At 47.2% G+C, this 20,365-nt stretch overlaps 1 protein-coding gene across 1 annotated transcript; it reads right to left on the reverse strand.

The window, feature by feature from the left end:
• Positions 1-12,739: 12,739 nt before the first annotated feature.
• LOC123159692 (acyl transferase 7) lies at positions 12,740-14,619 on the reverse strand. The gene is made up of 2 exons (XM_044577506.1): positions 14,038-14,619; positions 12,740-13,898 (listed from the first exon to the last, which is right to left on the reverse strand). The coding sequence occupies exons 1-2, from the start codon at positions 14,488-14,490 to the stop codon at positions 13,056-13,058; spliced, it is 1,296 nt and encodes a 431-aa protein (XP_044433441.1). The 5' UTR covers positions 14,491-14,619; the 3' UTR covers positions 12,740-13,055.
• Between the last annotated feature and the right edge of the window lie 5,746 nt (positions 14,620-20,365).

The raw sequence follows: 20,365 nt of genomic DNA on the forward strand, positions 1-20,365 counted from the left end.
CCGCGGCTCTTCCCCAACTCCGGCAGCGCCCGGTCGCCGCCGTTGCCGGCCTCCGCCGCCGCCCCGTCGCCGCCAGCCTCCAGCGCCGCCCCGGCCACGTCCTCCTCTTCTCCGGCCACCGCCGACTCCGGCAAACCTCGGCTTCCGATCCGTCCAGATCTCAGATCCGCAGTGGTTGACTTTCTCTCCCCCCTGTTTTTTTCACTAAGTCATTATTCTGTGATAAAAATTGTGCATCTTCATCGCATCACACCTTCGCACCCGTAGCTCCGTTTCCTGCGTGTAATATGTCAAATTATTCGCCTCGAAGAGTACATCATTTCATTCCATTGCATCATTTACATTTGAGCTCATCTTGATGCCCGAAATGCTGTTGGAAGAGGGCTTCATACTGTTAGTTTCAGATTCTTATCAGAACGAGCTCTTTTGTCATTTTTGCCATGATTGATGTGTGCATCCTATGGACTTGGTCCCTAAATGTGTTTTGAACTAGGCTATTTCTTATTTACAGAGGTGCTTACCATGTATTTTTGTGATCAATGTGGTGACTAGCACAAGCATGCAAACTAGGCTTCGTGATAATGATGATTTTAGTTCCTGTTCTGTTGTAATTTTGATGCCATGTAAACATGTTGCTACAGAGAGATCCATGCATAATTTGAGATACTTCAGTAAGGGTGTTTTGAAAACATGGTTTTGATCTATCCATCCATGGTCCTGGTTGAAATTATGGAGTAGTATAGCATGTCATTTTTATGCTCTACTTTTGCTTCAAAATGTTTCCTGGCAGATTGTTTACATGTTATTCAATTTGGCCGAGGTTGTTGTAGTTGATCCGGATATGCTATGATGTTGATTATTGCCATGTATAGCTTCTATGTCATGTCTTCTTGATGGATGTATGCTTAGTTTATCATGAAGTGCTCTGTAGTGAGTGCATCGAGCTCACAAAGGTGCCTTCATAATTATGTCAATGCCATGCTTTGTTTGTTGAATCTGTTAACGAAACTTGCTATGTTTACGTGGGTGCCATCATATTTTCTGATCCTTTTTGGCTTATGGTCAGTAAGGGACTTTTGATCTATGCTTTGAGTAGATTCATGCCATGTCTTATTTTGCTATTATAAGTTCCTGTAGCATGTTGATAACTTACTCTGAACATTGCTTCGTGCTGCTGTTTATGCCATGTCCAACCTGATAATTTTTTGCACTTTCTCCATGCTTGTTTGAACCTGTTATGATGTGATTTAGCCGTATCTCAGTATTCCTCTTTTGTAAAGCATCTCCTGTAGATCATTGCCATATGCTTTGTTTTTATTTGGGGTTGCTATACCATATTTTCTTGTTGCATGCTAAGTAGCATCGTGCTGTTAAACGCAGCTTTGTGCCATACTTGTCTTGCTTGCCATTTGCAAACCGTGCATCCGTTTCCGGTGATCTTTATATCGATTTCAACTGAAATCATCTCATCTTTCCAACGGCATACTTGGTTTGCCAAGTTGATGCCTTTTTCATCATCTTTCCTTCCGAAGCACGCATATGCATTGCATATCACATCTCGCATAGCATGACATGTATTGCATCATGTTGTTTGTGCATTACACCGTGATTTATGGTGGTTCCTTTGCTTGTGTTCTTGCTTTGGGTAGAGCCGGGAGACGAGTACGTGCACGAGGAACCTATTGAGAACGCTTACGAGGATCAAGCCTTCGACAGCTCTGAGAACCTTGCAGGCAAGATGATCATACCTTCGATATCACTTCTATCTCTGCTTGCTAGTACTCGCTCTATCGCTGTGATAGCCCTACTTGCCATTGTTTACCATGCGTACCTATTGCCATGTCAAACCTCTAACCATCCTGTCCTAGCAACCGTTGATTGGCTATGTCACCGCTTTCGCTCAACCCCTCTTATAGCATTGTTAGTTGCAGGTGAAGATGAAGTGTGTTCCTGGTCGGAACATGGATGTTCTGGGATATCACAATATCTCCTGTTTAAATTAATGCACCTTATATATTTGGTAAAGGGTGGAAGGCTCGGCCTTATGCCTGGTGACTTGTTCCACTCTTGCCGCCCTAGTTTTCGTGATACCGGTGTTATGTTCCTTGAGTTTGCGTTCCTTACACGGTTGGGTGATTTATGGGACCCCCTTAACAGTTTGCTTTGAATAAAACTCCTCCAGCAAGGCCCAACCTTGGTTTTACCATTTGCCACCTAAGCCCTTTTCCCTTGGGTTTTCGCGAGCCCAAGGGTCATCTTTATTTACCCCTCCGGGCCAGTGCTCGTCGTGAGTGTTGGTCCAACCTGTCAGCCGACGGTGGCCACCAGGGGCAACTCTGGGCTGGCCTACTGGAAGTTTGGACGATCCGGTGTGCCCTGAGAACGAGATATGCGCAGCTCCTATCGGGATTTGTCGGCGCATCGGGTGGCTTTGCTGGTCTTGTTTTACCATTGTCGAATTGTTTTGCGAACCGGGATTCCGAGACTGATCGGGTCCTCTCGGGAGAAGGTCTATTCCTTCGTTGACCGTGAGAGCTTGTGAGGGGCTGAGTTAGGACACCCCTGCAGGGTATATAATCTTTCGAAAGCCATGCCCACGGTTATGAGGCAGATGGGAATTTGTTAATGTCCGGTTGTAGATAACTTGACACTTGACTTCATTAAAATGCATCAACCGCGTGTGTAGCCGTGATGGTCTCTTCTCGGCGGAGTCCGAGAAGTGAACACGGTTTGTGTTATGCTTGACGTAAGTAGTTTCAGGATCACTTCTTGATCGCTTCTAGCTTCTCGACCGATGCGTTGCTTCTCTTCTCGCTCTCACTTGCGTATGTTAGCCACCATATATGGTTAGTGCTTGCCGCAGCTCCACCATATCACACCTTTTCGTACCTGTGAGCTTAAATAGTCTTGATCTCGCGGGTGTGAGATTGCTGAGTCCTCGTGACTCACAGATTCTACCAAAACAGATGCAGGTGCCGATGATACCAGCGCAGCTGGCGCAACTGAGTTGAAATGGGAATTTGATGAGGCTCTTGGTCGTTACTATGTATCATTTCCAGATGATCAGTAGTGGGGCCCAGTCGGGACGATCGGGGATCTAGCATTTGGGGTTGTCTTATTTTCATTTGAACTTGACCGTAGTCGGTCTATGAGTGTATTTGAATGATGTATGATCTAAATTATGTATTGTGTGAAGTGGCGATTGTAAACCAACTCTCTTTATCTCATTCTTGTTCATTACATGGGATTGTGTGAAGATGACCCTTCTTGCGACAAAACCACCATGCGGTTATGCCTCTAAGTCGTGCTTCGACACGTGGGAGATATAGCCGCATCGCGGGTGTTACAGTCCAAGTCTCTCACGTTCTGGATTCAGATTCGGACCGCACAGACATACCTGACTCAAAACGCCAACAACTTTTTCACACGGACTCCGAATTGGGTGATTCTTTTTTTTGTTGGAATCTAGATTTTGTTCTCTTTCCAGCCCAATTGGATTCACCTTCAAATTCATTCGGAGCGTTGAGATATCGACCAAACAATCAGACGCTGCAGCAGTATCCGAGTCAAACAACAAGTCCAAAGGTGTTGCATCACCTCCACTTGGGCCCATGAGCCTTGTACGACCTAGGGTTGGTTTTAGGATGCCTTGGGACGGTCTCCCACCTCCTTGGCCGCCACCCCTTCCTCCTATATAAATAGATCCATCTAGTAGCTTTTTCCTTGGGATTTGTTTAGTTAAAAGTTAGCCATTACAACTTCATGTACTTCGTTTGTGTCCAACGACCAGACCAAGACCGCTTACGGATCCCCATCTTTATCAATACTTCATACATATTCGCAATATTCAGATTGCTTTTATCATATTCTTGCTCGTTCTTCGATTGCTTGCAGGAATAGACCTTCGTGGTCAGGTTGATCGTGCTCCGGCGTGGTTAATAACCTCAGGAGATTGGTTTAGCGATTGCTAAGGCGCAACGTCGTGCACGTTTGTAGTCGGATCGTCAAAGTCATCTTCACCAAATTGATAGTTATCATCTCATCGAAAGATCGGGACCCTCGCTTCTATCACGCCTCCTTACAAACCCCGCTCTCTCTGTGCTCAGGTTTTGAAAGGTAAATATTTCCCCCATACAAGTTTCCTGCAAGCAACGATTCCTAAAAGTTCTTCTTTGACCTGGAGAGCGATCATTGCGGGCAGGAAAGCTTTGGAAACTGGGCCGGTCCATTGGATAGGTGATGGTTCCTCGACGTCGATTTGGAACGATCCTTGGATACCCAATACTGTTACTATGAAACCTGTCGGTCGTCTCGGAGCTGCCCCTCTCGAGCACGTATCGGAATTGATCGATGAGTATACAAGAAACTGGAACGTCGATCTTGTCTGCCAAAATTTTCTCCTACTAGATGTCGAGGCCATTCTGAACATTCCTTTGAACAGAGTGGGAGGGGAAGACACTTTGGCGTGGGCACTGGAAAAGTCAGGCAACTATACTGTCAGTCGATCTCTAATGACTCGCAACGAGATGAGCTCTCTAGAGGAAGGGACGATTACGGATACTTCATCCGCAAATAAACAGTTCTGGTCTGCACTTTGGAAACTATATGTGGTGGCGAAAGTCAGGGTTTTCTGGTGGAGAGTTCTCCGTGACATATTGCCAGACTCCTTGACCTTGAAGCGTCGATATATCAAACCACTCGGACGCTGTGACGTATGTCAAGCAATGGATGAAGACTTGATGCATGCACTTTTTTCATGTGCGCATGCGAAGTAGTTTTGGATTGCGGCCATGGAGCGATTTGATCTTCATCTACCTCGGCTGCATCCATCAACATGGGCGCGTGATATTGTGTTGGATCCTATGTTCACAGATGATACAAGATGCAAGATAATCACAATCATGCACGCCATATGGACCTCCAGAAACAAGTGGACTCATGAGCATGCTGGATATGACCTCGTCCAGTCTCTCAAGTGGATCCATGAAACTCTTTCCTTGCTGGAGTTACCTGTTCGTCGCACAAGGGTGCAGGCGGGACTAGCTGGCGGAGCGGGTGGTGTCGCACGGTCCCATTTATCCTTCATTGGGGCTTGGTGCAAGCCGCTCAATGGCGTTTCAGATCCATTCATTGCTGAACTGCTAGCCTTTCGGGAGGGTGTGATCTTTGCTCAGCTTCGCGGGATGTCACATGTGATCATGGAGGTCGATAGCATGGAGCTGGTCACCCAATGGAATTTGCGCGGCAATTCTCGTTCGGTTGCAGCGCCTATCCTACAAGAACTAGACGATATAGTCCTTAATTTTGTTTCCTTTTCGGTTCGCCATGTTAGCAGGGAGTTCAACAGCCCGTCTCATACATGCGCACAACGTGCATGCTCTATCGAAAGCACGGAGTGCTGGCTAGATCAGAGTCCCGATTTCCTTCTTGTTAGCCTACGCGCAGATTGTAACCGAATGATTTTGAAATAAAGTCCTAGTTTCGATGCCAAAAAAAAAAAGATTACCTACCGGCGCGGCTACCGCTGTACGTACCGCACACCTTGGAGCGATCCACCCGAAATTCAACGGAACCATCTGGCCGGCCAGTGGGCGTGGCATTACGTGACGTTCGTCGTGTTTCTCTGAAGGAAGCCGCTCGCGTGTCGCCGAACGTTGCACTACGACAAGTAGTACACGGCACAGGGAAAGGCAACAGCGCGCACGCGTCCCGGCGGGCTCTGTTTTTTCTTCTGTTTTTTTTTTTAGATGGACGGTCTTTGTTGAGCAGAGCAGGCACATGCGCACCGCACCGACAGAGACGGGCCGTCCGAGGGCAGTTGGGTACCCGTCAATTCTTGCGCCTAGAAAGGCGAGGTTTAAGCTGGCTGTGCCGAACTTGGCCAAACAAAACGAGACACAGCACGCAGCAGCAGCCGGGCAGCCTGTGCAAGTCACACAGCACATAGTCGGACGAGGATCCTCTGCCGTTCGGCAGGGTGCCGTTCGACCACTGACTGATGGACCCATCGGGAAACAGGCCCACATGGCAGCGCCACAACGGCAGGAGCCGCACGTCAGGGGAGCCGCTTCCCACATAGTCGAGAGATGCTACCAGTACCAGCCAGCCAGGCACTTTTGAAAGGAACACCAGCAATGGTTCTCTTCTTTGGCAAATTTGACCATTTTGACCTATGGACGAAATCAATTCACGGAATGAACTGACCGTGAAACTATTTCACAGCCCTAACCTTTTGTGTAGCGCCCGCCACGACGACGTCACACCCTACTGTGCAGCGCCTAGCAAGGGGGCGTTGCACACCAGTCCACCGTGGCAGCCCCTGGGCCCGCACCCAGCAGTGCAACGCCTCCGCGCTAGGCGCCACACATGTAATGTGCAGCGCCCAGCGCTTAGGCGCTGCACGGTGACTTAGGCGCTGCACGGAGGGGTTTGAACTTGACCTCACTTGCTTTTTGGTGCGCCTGGCGTGACGAAGATTAGAAGGCGTGCGTGTGCTGGTTTGTTCGGCGATTCGGTTCGGTGGTTGGACAAAGAAGAGGGCAAATTTGACCATTTTGACCTATGGACGAAATCAATTCACGGAATGAACTGACCGTGAAACTATTTCACAGCCCTAACCTTTTTGTGTAGCGCCCGCCACGACGGCGCCACACCCTACTGTGCAGCGCCTAGCAAGGGGGCGTTGCACACCAGTCCACCGTGGCAGCCCTTGGGCCCACACCCAGCAGTGCAACGCCTCCGCGCTAGGCGCCACACATGTAATGTGCAGCGCCTAAAGCTCGGGCGCCACACTTCTAAGTGCAGCGCCTAGCGTTTAGGCGCTGCACTGTGACTTATCCAGCCACTCGGCTGCCCCCCCCCTCCCCCACCCCCACACCACACACTCTCCCACTCTCCTCCCCGAGCTTTGCCCCCTCTCCCACTCTCTCCCCCTCTCAAATCCTCTCCCAAATCTTGCAAATTTGAAGAATTTGTCCATGGATTTCGAAGTCAAACCCTCCCTCAAGGTAATATTCTCCATTCCCCTTGTTTTGATCCAAGTAGAGTTCTCATTGCTCATTTGTTGCTTGTTTGGGGAAACCCTAGTTTTGTTTGGATCTAGAGATTTGCATGGAAATGTGAGATGTTTGTTTGCCAATTTCTATGGTTAGGCTTTGTTAGTATGCTAGGGTTATTCTTATGGGTGTTCTTATGTTGGTGCTAGGGTTAGGTTTAGGGCTAGGGTTATGGTTATGGTTATGATTATGGTTAGGGTTAGGGTTGTTGTTTGATATATATATTAGGGTTTCTATTCCGTGTTAATCCTTGTATTAGTACTCATGTAAGCAATGTTACCTTGTGTTATTGGAATGCTTATAGGGATGGGAAGAACATGTGTGTTTGTTCATCATGGGGACAAGGACGCCTTTTTGAAAGGCAATGTAGAACCGGACCCGGATGAGGTTGACATGGTGTTTGATAGTAGTCCTAGCTATGCGGAGCTCTTGCAACAAGTTAGGGAAGATTTGAATTGGACGGACCCTAGTGATATCATACAGTTGGAGGGAAGGCATAATGTTGGTTTTGGAATGCACATCCGTTGGAAGACAATGCGTGTCAACTCGGAGCAACGTTGGGTTGCATACAAGGAGACGGTGGCCGAATCACTAGACAATGCTCTTGAGTTATTTGCAACGAAGAAGGTTGATTCAAGTTTGCATTTGGACTTGAAACGGAACCCCTCCCCTTTGGTTGCTAGTAGCCCCACACCCTTGAAGCGAGATGAAATTGTTGAACCTCTTTTGACCCAAGAAGTGAGGCCAACATGGACCCAAGAAGGAGATGAAGAGGGAAGAGAGAGCGTCAATGGCGATGCGCGCTAGGGAGGCAGTGTTGGTGAGGAAATGTGAGGAGGCACAGAAGAAGCATCTAAAGGATTTTCAAGAAAGAACATGAAGCTTTGGGCAATTGCAGCTGAAAAAGAAGAGAGGGACAATCAGATATTCATGGAAAGGGTGGTTAAGGAGGCTCACCTCATAAGAAAAAGGGAGGAGGAAGAGGAAGAAGAGAGGAAGAAGAAGAAGGGAAAGGGGCCTTGCTCTACGCAATAAAGCTACTATGTCTCCTCTTCGATTTGGTTGTGAACTACTATGTGTCGTGAACTACTATGTCTCCTCCTCGATTTGGTTGTGAACTACTATGTGTCGTGAACTACTATGTCTCCTCCTCAATTTGGTTGTAATAACTACTATGTGTTGTGAACTACTATGTCTCCTCCTCGATTTGGTTGTAAGAACTACTATGTGTCGTGAAGTACTATGTGTTATGAACTATGTGTCATGCATATATTCTCTTCAGAGTTGTTAGATTGCTATGTATCAATCCTACTTCACATCATCTTACTATGTTTGCACATGCTAAAAAATTCACTAAGTCCACGTGCAACGCCTAGCACGGAGGCGCTGCACTGTGGTGTGTGACGCCTCTTGTCTAGGCGCTGCACAGGTCTGTACCTATACAGAGAGCAACAGAATGTGTGTCATGCTACAGACCTGTGCAGCGCCTAGACTGGAGGCGTCACACTCCATAGTGCAACGCCTAGCACGGAGGCGCTGCACTGTGGTGTGTGACGCCTCCTGTCTAGGCGCTGCACAGGTCTGTACCTATACAGAGAGCAACAGAATGTGTGTCATGCTACAGACCTGTGCAGCGCCTAGACTGGAGGCGTCACACTCCATAGTGCAACGCCTAGCACGGAGGCGCTGCACTGTGGTGTGTGACGCCTCCTGTCTAGGCGCTGCACTGTGGTATGTGGCGCCTCCAGGCTAGGCGTCACACATGTCTGTAACTTTTCCTCCGTTCTGTTGCTCCTTGTTGTTCCAGTTTTGCATCACAGATAGTTGCATCACAGAATAAGCGCGGTGAGAGATTTAAGTTAATCATTACCACCAACATAGAGTTCAACACATAGAATGACCATCACGACAAGTTCGACATTACCACCAACATAGCTACCATTACTACCATTACTAAAAGAGAACGACGACTAGTTCCTTCCGCGCTTGCTGGCTCCTCCCCCTCTCTTGGAGGGTATCTTCTTCACCTTCCTAGGGAGACGAACCCGCTCCGGCTCTGGCTCCGGTTCCTCCACGTCATCCACATCGTCATCCAAATAGTCGTCCAAAGCCGCCATCCGCGAGGTGCCGACCGTCCTTTTGCCTCTTTGGGTGAAGTCCTCAAGTGTGTATTTGTTGATTCCCTTCCTAGGCTTTAACTCGTATGCAGACCGAACCTTGTAGGTCCCCAAGGTCATATCATCAGGAACCTATGCATCCACAAAAGATATGAAAAGACCGTGTGTGAGAATATAGTTAGCAATGCATCAACAATTGGATATATAACCTCAGGCCATACCTCTTGGGTGAGCACACCCACATCTTGGGTGACCACACCCACATCCTCATTGTCCAATGGATTAGCATGGCTAGAAGTTGGATCTGATGGTGTCGCCGACCTAGAACGTTCTGGTGATACATACTCGGGGTCACGACAACCGAAAAGGTTTGACAGCCTCCTTAACTTTTGGCCCTGGCGCTGCAACATGCACAAGTGAATGAGACATCGAACGTAGCAACACATGTTAAGTGCTAGTTTGAAGGAGATGTGAACCTTAATGAATGCTCGAAGTGCACCTTCCCCATCGCTTTTGCCAGCCGGGGTTGTTTCCAGAATAGTGTCGGTCTCATCAGCTGCTTTCTTGATCTGGGCACGCTATGAACAGAAAAGGCATTAATGTGTTAGGCAAGTGAAGATGTGAATATTGTGAATTGAAAAGCAAAAAGGGCACATACCACAAAGTTCATCATTGGCCCTGCAGGGATCACGGAGTTGCCTTTCCTGACTAATGCGTTGTACTGGTGCTGGGCTACCTCATCAAAGACGGTGGGTTCTTCCAAAATCTTATCATCATACGCCGGCTTGCATACCTCCACACGGGTGACGCCTAGAAACCATGTGAGATAGTTGTTGAACGCAATCGGGCAGTGCTCACGAAGCTTGGCTCGTTTTCCAGCCATAGCTTGCTCCAAAGCAAGCGCCCACTGTATGACATACTTGTTGTGATGCTTGGCCCAATCCTTGATCTTCCGCTGCTTTTTCCTATCCAACCTGCAAGTTAGAAACATAATATTAGCATCATCGAAACCGCCGAGAAGCTGCTAATTGCTCAAGGTTGATTATATCTTATGCGTGTAGCACTATATCCGTGTCCTCAAACTCCGGCGGGTGTGGCATGAACAAACCAAACTGACGGTACACCCGATGTGGCATGTGAAGCTCAACCGCCCAGTTGCATATGAGTGGACACCGCATATGCCAGAGATCCCTATCCCTAGTGCACATCGGATTCAGCCTGAACTCTATAGGGTTCCTAAAACTCTCTCCTTTTTCATAAGGTTCCCATTCAACCTACAAAATTGGATAGAATGAAAAATTGATATCGAGTTACGACGGAAGCATGATAATAACTTATGCAATGTCAATTCACCCGCTCAGGCGTGATCGCGTCCATCTCGCTCCTGTACAGCTTGTACATGACCGAGGGATCATCCGTCATCTCATTTAACACATCCCACTTGTAAGCCCAAGTGGGGAGCCGTAGTGGGTCGTCTTTCTCGTCCCAATCCTCCAACTTCACGGTCTTCGGTCGTCCAACCGGCAAACGCTCCCAACTCCATATGGAAAGTGCGAGCAAACAACCACCAATACCTCCAGATAGCCTACAACAGGCTTCGTCCAACTGCACATAAAAGAGAACATGGTTGAATTAATAGCAAGATCGCATTCATAATGTACCAATGAATTGAAACAGAAACAACTTCATACATGTCTATACAAGTAAGCCAGTGTCGCCGAACCCCAACTCCATTTGCTATCGAAGACGGTCAACGCCTTGAGCCACAACCATGGAGCATTCTTGCCTGTGCCATCAGCAAACATACTCCTGGATATCACGTACCACATGTAGACACGAGCATATGTCTTCACTGTGTCCTCATTAGCATCCTCAGGGAAATTACTGAAGTTCGATACAATCCACGTGAAAGTAGCACCGTCTGCGACTCTTTCCTTCTTCTTGCCTTCTACTTCTGGTTCCCGCGGCTCCGGAGGAACCATACCGATAAGGGCAAGCATTTGCTCGCGCCACCCATCAGAATTGGTGCTCATACATAGAGGTTTCCCATCGATAGGAAGACCGGTGATCATAGCTATATCCTGGAGCGTCAAGGTCATCTCCCCGGTCCGAAGATGGAAAGTGTGTGTCTCCGGCCTCCAATGATCAATAAGCGCGGTGAGTGCTGGAGCATTGTTGGGTGGCGTCGACCTGCTGACCAACTGAATGAAAGGGAGAAGTCCTGTCTCCCTAACATACGGCGTGTACCGCTCATCATAGCGCATCCACCCAAGGTTGACCCGTGAGCCCGAAGCTTCAGAGGTGCAAGCTCCTACAAGCAAACAAACAAATCATTACATATGGGGGGTATGTGTTTGAAAAAAAACACGAAATTCATAACACTGGCAACTTTCATTATTACCTGTTGCTTCACCGACATAGCGTACGACCGGTGTTGTAGATCCCAATGATCATTGAGAAGCCAAACCATCCTAGCAATTTGCAAGAAAGTTTTCTTGTCAACACGATTATCTTTTGAATACAAAAAAACTAAAGTAGGCCTACTAGATGCAACCATACCAATCTATGTATCCAACCATATCAAATCAAACATAACTAACAAAAAAGGGTTCCACAAATAACTAGGCCTACTTCATACAAATAACTTTTCCATAAACTATGCCTACTTCATAAAAATAACTCTTCCATAAACTAAACTAGGGTTCCACAAATCAAACAAACAAGGGTTCCCCAAATCAATCAAACAAATCAATACATGCAAAGTTCTAATACATGCAAGATTCAAATATAATCTAATCAAACAAGGATTCCCCAAATCTTCAAAATATCATATTTTCTATGGATAGAAAGAAGGGGATCGGAAGAGAGTACCTTCTAGGATGGATTGGTGAAGAAATGCACCGACCAAATCGTCGGATCTGAAGGATTTGGGAGAGGGGGTTGAGAGGGGGAGAGGAGGAACCCGCCGCGCCGCTGCTTCTGTTACTTCAAAACCGAACGAATGGGTGGGGTGGGGGAGGGGGAGCGGGCGGCTGGCGTCTAAGTCACCGTGCAGCGCCTAAGCGCTGGGCGCTGCACAATACATGTGTGGCGCCTAGCGTGGAGGCGTTGCACTGCTGGGTGCGGGGCCAGGGGCTGCCACGGTGGACTGGTGTGCAACGCCCCCTTGCTAGGCGCTGCACAGTAGGGTGTGGCACCGTCGTGACGGGCGCTACACAAAAAGGTTAGGGCTGTGAAATAATTTCACGGTCAATTCATCCCGTGAATTGATTTCGTTCATAGGTCAAAATGGTCAAATTTGCCCTCTTCTTTGTCCAACCACCGAACCGAATCGCCGAACAAACCAGCACACGCACGCCTTCTAATCTTCGTCACGCCAGGCGCACCAAAAAGCAAGTGAGATCAAGTTCAAACCCCTCCAGAAGCAAAGAACACCTTTTAACCCCGCGAGAGAGGCCACGCACGCTACCGCTTCTGTTGTGCCTACTTGGGGCTTAACAAACCAAGATTGCGATGGCCTGACTGGTACGCAACGCACCGCACGACATAGATGAAGCCGGTGCCAAGTGACAAACAACTTGCTTACTTACTCCTGCTTTGCTTAGGCAGGAGGAGACAGTGGCTCCCCACCAACTCGATGTCTCGATCGTTACAGCTCTTCTTTCACATTCACAACCCGAATCACAAGCAACAACTTCGCATCATGTACTCCTATAAATGGCAAAACGAATTTAATCGAATGGAACGAATAAATCAAACATTACAACACGTATTCTATGTATGTATCGTGGTGTTGCAGTAGAATATTCTCCTCTGCTCTCCGGCCGACAACTACTGGCCGTTGGCAACGGCACCTGCTGCAACTGATCGTGTGGTGGACCAATCAGTCGAGGCGCATCATGTCCCGGTGGAAGGCGTCGACGCCGTCGGCGGCGACGCACTGGGTGATGAGGCGCGCGCCGGGCTTGTGCGCGGAGGGGCGGACCAGGATGCACGTCGCGATGTAGTCCAGGTTGGTGAGGGGCACCACGTGCACGGGGGCGCCCCAACCGTAGTCCACCTCCGCGAACCCCAGCCGCGACCAGTCCGACACCAGCAGCGTCCGGTAGTCGGACGTGATGCGGTACGGGTCCCCGCCGTCGCCCATCTCCCCGCGGCTCCACCGCGCGAACTCGGACGGGAGCCGCTTCTTGCCCTCGCGGATCAGCCGGACCACGTCGTTCAGCGGCGCGTCCGACACGGCCTCCGCCGGCGCCGACACGCGCATGATGTAGTAGCAGTTGCCGTAGAACCCGTCGGGCAGCGCGCGGGGGCGGAGCGCCGGCCGCGCGTTCATGGCGAAGCACACGTGCACGGGGGAGCCCCTCGCGAACCCGGCGGCGCGGGTGCGGGCCTGCCACGCCTTGGCGATCAGCACCTCGAACGCGCTGCACCGGTGCCCCGTCTCCTCCAGGAACCGGGCCTTGAAGTGGTCGATGTAGTCGGTGGAGATGTCCATGGCCAGATACTGCAGCCGGAGCTCCGTCGGGACCGGGAGCGGGCCCACGGACGCGGCCGGCGGGCTCGGGATCGCCTCGCGGCCCCACGCCGGCGTCAGCGACGGCGCGGCGCGCCCGCGCGCGATCTCGCCCATCGCCGACATGAACTGCGCCGCGCCGGGGCCGTCCGCGACGGCGTGGCTGAACCGGAACCCGACCACGAAGCCGCCGCACGCGAACTGCGTGACCTGCATTGGGGAATGGGCCGAGCAATTAAGCGCCATCGCAACCCATGCCGTTGACTTGGAAGAACCAAAGGTTCCAGAACACACGCACGCCGGCCGGACCAAAAATGGGGATTTTTCTGCAGTCTTGCTAAATTATTACCTGGACTAGAAGGATTACGGAGTCCTCGGCGAGGGGGTCGGAGGCGGGGTAGGTGGGGTGCGGCAGCAGCTCGTCCTTGGGCACCATGAGCGGGTACTCGAGGTAGTCCACCTCCTCCAGGGTGCAGCTCGCGGTGGCCTCCACGAACCACACGCCCTCGCCGGTACAGTCCACGACCAGCTCGCCGCCGTCGGACAGCGCGAGCCGGCCGGCGATGGGGTAGTAGCTCACGAGCGCGGCGGCCAGGGCGCGCTCGATGGCCTTGACCGGGGACTCGGCGGCGTCGTCGCCGGCGCGGCCCTTGAAGACGTGGAGGGACTCGATGAGCGCGCGCTGCGTGGGGTAGCGGTCGAGCCAGGAGAGCGGGAGCTCGCCCCCGGGCGTGGGCGCCGACGGGGCGACGACCCTCTGCGCCACCCGCGTCACCGTTGTTGCCGGGCCCGTGCTCCGCATGGTGGTTGTGGGGGCGAGGGGGGCCAGCCGGCGAGGCGGAGATCTGGGTTGTGGTGGTGGCGCACTCGCTGGCTGGCTCACCTGGGAAAGAGAGCTGCGACCGCTGTTGGTTTTTTATACGAGTGCTGTATGTGTGTGTGCGCTACGACTAGTCGTTGTGCGTTGTTGATGACTGGATATGATAAGGATTGCCTACCGCACGATCAGAGAGATGGAGGAATCAGATTTAGCCATTTTCCTTGTAGAACTACGAATTGACATGAGAAATATTAGATGTTATTACATTTAATATGTGAGTATATTTAATGTAATAATGTGTTATATTATGGGATGGATAGATTTTTTTAATAATATTGTGTTTTGATGGGCCTTTTGGTAGTCTGATTCTGTATTATTTGCTAATTAACTCATTTATGTGGGTATTTTGTTGCCATGATGGCACATGCAGTATAGTATATTGGATAGAGTGTCTTGGACCAATCCCCGTTCGGAGGAGTAAAAAGTCGGTTTTACTTCTGTAAGGCTGGTTGTAATGGAGAGTATCATATTCTAGTATCATGCATATGATACTACTATATGATACTACCTCCGTAATGCATAGTATCATAAGTTAGCATCTTAGGTTGTCTTATTAATTGCCATACATGAAACAAACTAGTACAACATTTAATATGATACGGTATCATGATATGATACCATGCCCTCTCTTTCCTCATTTAATTGTGTGCCACATCATCCAAAAAGTCTAGTTGGCATGCATGATACCATATATGATACTCCCATTACGACCAGCCTAACCAGCATCTAGTCGATCCCTAAAACGGTTAGTGGAGTAAAAATTATCCTCCATCGCCTATCCTGTCCCTATATTTACTCGGCTGCTACTGCTCGGAGTAAAAAACAGAGCCTCTCACTCGCCTCACTGCTCGCCACTGCGCACCTCTCGCTGGCCCTGCCGCTACCTCTTGCCTCCCTTGGCCCCCAACACTGAGCCTGTTTGGCCCCCGTCGTCGTCGCCGGAATCAAGGTGAAACACCGTCACTGTCACCAGAGCCGATTCGTCAGATTGCTTCGAATCTTCTTCCTTTTTGTCGGCTGTCGCATCTGACCTTGCTTGCACACCGCTGCAGGTCATTCCCACGCATCACCGCTCACTGGTTTGGTCTAAACGACGTTGGTCGGCCGGTGCACCACCATCGCACCGCAAGTGTTCGACGGTTTGTCTAGTTGAGTTTTTTTGTATGTTTTTTAACCGTGTCATTTGGATTGAACCAAGTCGTTTGAATTGTAGATGAAGAGGTTGAGGGAGATAGTCTTGGAGGATTCGTCGTCATCCAAAGAGGAAGAATAAGACGAAGACTTTGAAACCGTTTTAGGCATGATTTTCAATGATGTTGTTCGGCAGCCTAGAAGAGGATCGCAGTTTGCCTGCATACACATCAACCATGATAGAGTGGAGGGTCATGCCAAAATCATGAGAGACTACTTTGCTCCCAATCCAACTTATCCGGAGAAGTACTTCCATCGACGCTTTCGGATGCACATAAGTCTTTTTCTGACCATTGCAAAAGCCATTGAGAATTATGATGGCTGGTTCAAGCTCCGAAGAAATGCAAGTGGAGAGGTAAGTGCAAGCCCTCCGATGAAGTGCATTGCGGCTATTCGAGTATTGGCATATGGGTGTTCGACCGATGCCATTTGACAACTATGTCCGCATTGGTGAAGACACAATCTTGGAGGCTCTTCGAAGGTTTACTAAAGCAGTGATCCATGTCTTTGAACCTGACTATTTGAGGGCACCCGACGAGGGGGACACCCAAATGCTGATGACAAAGAGTCAAGTAAGAGGATGGTCAGGGATGCTTGGATCACTTGATGGTATGCACTGGACATGGAAGAATTGTCGTGCAGGGTGGAAGGGCCAGCAGAAAGGCCACTGCAATGATCCAACAATCATTCTTGAGGTAGTTGCAACAAAAGATCTTTGGATATGGCATTCATTCTTTGGTTTCCCTGGCTCTCATAATGACTTGAATGTGCTAACGGGGTCACCATTGATTTATAGTCTTATTATAGGAGATGCTCCTGCTTGCAACTACTCGGTGAATGGGCACAACTACTCGATGGGTTACTACCTTGCGGATGGCATCTATCTACCATGGGCTACATTAGTCAAAATAATTCTGCATCCAAAAGGTAACAAAAATATTCGTTTGGCCCAATTTCGAGAAGATGCTAGGAAAGATGTGAAGAGAGCCTTCAGTGTGCTTCAGAAGCGCATTGCAATTGTTCATGTCCCTGCCGAGTACTAGAGCTCCAAGGTTCTATGACAGATCATGACTTGTTGCATCATATTGCACATGATCATTGAAGTCGAGAGAGTTATGTCTGGGAGCTTTTGGTGCATCACCAAAGGGATTCCCATTGAGCTAGAGTATGGTACAAATAGAATCCTGGCATTCCTTGATGAGCATCACATGATCGAGAAATGACAAGTTGATGCTCAGCTCCAAGAAGATCTTATTGAGCATCATTGGCAACTTCATAGGCTTCCTAGTTGTCCTTTCACATGTTATTTGCTACACTTGGACAATTCGGTGTGTTTAAATTTGAATAATTTGGTTTGTAGATTGTATTCATGATTTGCTTAAATATTCGTATTTATGTTTAGTTTCTATATGTGTGCTAATATCTAGTTAGAATGCATACTAGAATTGCACAAGTTTAGAAAAAAAATTACTTTGTTATATTTAAGGGATCGGCTAGGTTCGGCCAAATCTTAGTGGAGTAAAAATACTCCTCTAAGGGTTTACTCCACCTGATCCTCCTTTATTTTTAGGGGATTGGTTAGAGTTGTGTATCTATATTTTTTTATTGTTCCATGCTATTATAGTATCAATCTTGGATGTTTAATATGCAATTGTATATCATTTTCTGGAACTAACCTATTAACCTAGTGCCAAGTGCTAGTTGCTATTTTTTGCCTGTTTTTGGTTTTTCAAGAAATTAGTACCAAGCGAAGTGCAAATGCTACGAAACTTTTTGACAATTTTTTTCTAGACAAGAAAGACCTTAGAAGCTTTGGAAGCAGATCACAAGGCAAATGAGGAGACGATAAGGCAACAGGGTGCGCCTAGGGGGTAAGCGAGCCCTGATACCTTGTGGGCCCCTCGTGGCTCCGTCTGACCTGATTACACCTCTATAAATTTTCTAATATCGAGAAACCAATAGACAGCCACCCGAAATACTTTTTTCGCCGCCACAAGTTTCTGTTCTTCCGTGATCCTATCTAGAGGCCTTTTCCGGTACTCCGCCGGAGGGGAAATCGATCACGGAGGGATTCTACGTCAACTTTGCTACCCTTCTAATGATGAGTGAGTAGTTTACCACTGACCTACGGGTCCATAGCTAGTAGCTAGATGGCTTCTCCTCTCTCTTTGATCTTCAATGCAACGTTCTCCTCGATGTTCTTGGAGTTCTATTCGATGTAATCTTCTTTTGCGGTGCGTTTGTTGGGATCCGATGAATTGTGGGTTTATAACTAGATTATTCATTAATATTAATTGAGTCTTCTCTGAATTCTTTTATGCATGATTATTATAGCTTTGTATTTCTCTCTAATCTATCTGTTTGGTTTGGCCAACTAGGTTGATTTGTCTTGCAATGGGAGAGGTGCTTTGTAATGGGTTCAATCTTGCGGTGCTCTATATCCCAGTGACAAAGTAGCAGACAAGACACATATTTGTATTGTTGCCATTAAGGGGGAAACGACGGGGTTTATTCATATTGGTTGCATTTACTTTGTCTATATCATATCATCTTGCTTAAGGTGTTACTTCGTTTTTCATGAACTTAATACCCTAGATGCATGTTGGACATCCGTCAATGGGTGGAGTAATAGTAATAGATGCAGGCATGAGTCGGTCTACTGGTCTTGAACGTGATGCCTATATACATGATCATTGTCCTGGATATTTTCGTAACTATGCGCTTTTATATCAATTGCTAATAGTAATTTGTTCACCCACCGTATGCTTTTTCTTCCAGAGAGAAGCCTTTAATGAAAACTATGGCCCCCGAGTCTAGTTTTATCATATATAAATTTCAAAAATATCTTGCTGCAATTGATTTACCATTATTTTATTTTGTATTTTATTTTATCTATCTGTCACTACGAGATTTGATCCTTGCAAATAACCGCCAACGGGATTGACAACCCCCTTGATCGCGTTGGGTGCAAGTATTTCCTCTTTTGTGTGTAGGTATTGTTAACGAGATTTCACGTGGTTCTCCTACTGGATTGATAATATTGGTTCTTAGCCGAGGGAAAAACTTATCTCTACTGTACTGCATCATCCTCTCCTCTTCAAGAAAATCCAAACGCAGCTCACAGGTAGTAGGAAGAATTTCTGGCACCGTTGCCGGAGAGAAATCACCAAAATCTATCAAGTACCTTCGCATAAACTATCATCTACTTGTTATTACTTTGATTGTCCATTCGCCTCTCTTTTTCATCTCCCCCACTTCTAAAACAATTTTACAAAAACACATAAAACATTTTTGTTTGCTTGCTTGAAGTTGTTATCATGTCTGAATTTGAGAAAGTTATTGTTGAAATCCCTAGTGAAGATAGCACTAGTGAAACTCTTGACAAAAAACTTGAATCTTGTGATCTTAATCATGATCCTCCGGAAACTAAAGCTCCCACAAATTTTAAAACTAAAATCTATCATGTGGGTAGCGGGAAACTTATATGGAAGAGTATTATTCAGGAATTCTTTGATTGCACGGCAGTCATACCCATAATTTGAGGATCGATCCTTGATAAAACAAACTTCTATGTGGATGCTATTTCTATGCTTATAGTTAAGTTAGAAAGATTTTTTCGCATACTCATTCGACACTAAAAAGATATTCTATGAACTTCCCAACAATCATGATCCCAAAATTAGGAAGATTGTTACTATTATCCTTATGCATGAATTTGACATATAATCTGAGAAGCTAGAGAAATCCTTGCTTACTATAGGAGAAATTCTGAGTATCGTTCAATAGAAGAAATTCTCCAGGATAAAGACACTATACGTAGTTTGGAATCTAAAGATTGTTTTGCATATAGTGAAAATCTTAGGACCAGAGTTCCTTATGCTGAAGTTATTAAAACTTTGTACCACCATACTTGTGATAAAATTGGAGTGGATTACTAAAGGGATTAATGAAGGATTTAGTAATGGTTGATTTGAGGAGATGGCTAGGGAACCTATTGATGATGAAATACATGTTTATATGAAGATGTTTGTGGTGATGATTCAGAATTTGGAGTAATGAATGTTAAAATTACCGAACAAAGTACTTTCAATAGTTTAAGCTCTCCCACTAGGAAATAAGAACATGAGAGTAGAGATTTATTAAGAAAAGTTTTGGAAGATTTGATTAAAAAGGACTTGGGAATGAAGGATGACAATACTTGAAACTATGGATTACACCAAGCTAGGGGCGTAAAACAATAGCGCTTGTTGGGAGGAAACCCAATAGTTATCTTTATTTTTACTTTTTCTTTTCTGTTTTTGAGTGGCATACAATTATGCTCTTGTTATGATTGTGTTTTTGTGTTTTAAATTAGTGTTTGTGCCAAGTAAAGCCTATGGGGTGATTTGGTTGATAGTTGATTTGATTCTGTGAAAAAACAGAAACATTTGCGCCCAGTAGTAGAATTGTTTAAATTCACTGGAACATGAGTTTTACACATAATTGATATACAAATTTTCCACATTGTCCTAATTTTTCAGAATTTTTGGAGTTACAAAAGTATTGCATTTGTTCAGATCATTACAGACTGTTCTGTTTGACAGATTCTGTTTTCGTTGCATAGTTT

The sequence above is a fragment of the Triticum aestivum genome, chromosome 7B, assembly GCF_018294505.1.
Source record: "Triticum aestivum cultivar Chinese Spring chromosome 7B, IWGSC CS RefSeq v2.1, whole genome shotgun sequence".
Lineage (NCBI taxonomy): Eukaryota > Viridiplantae > Streptophyta > Magnoliopsida > Poales > Poaceae > Triticum > Triticum aestivum.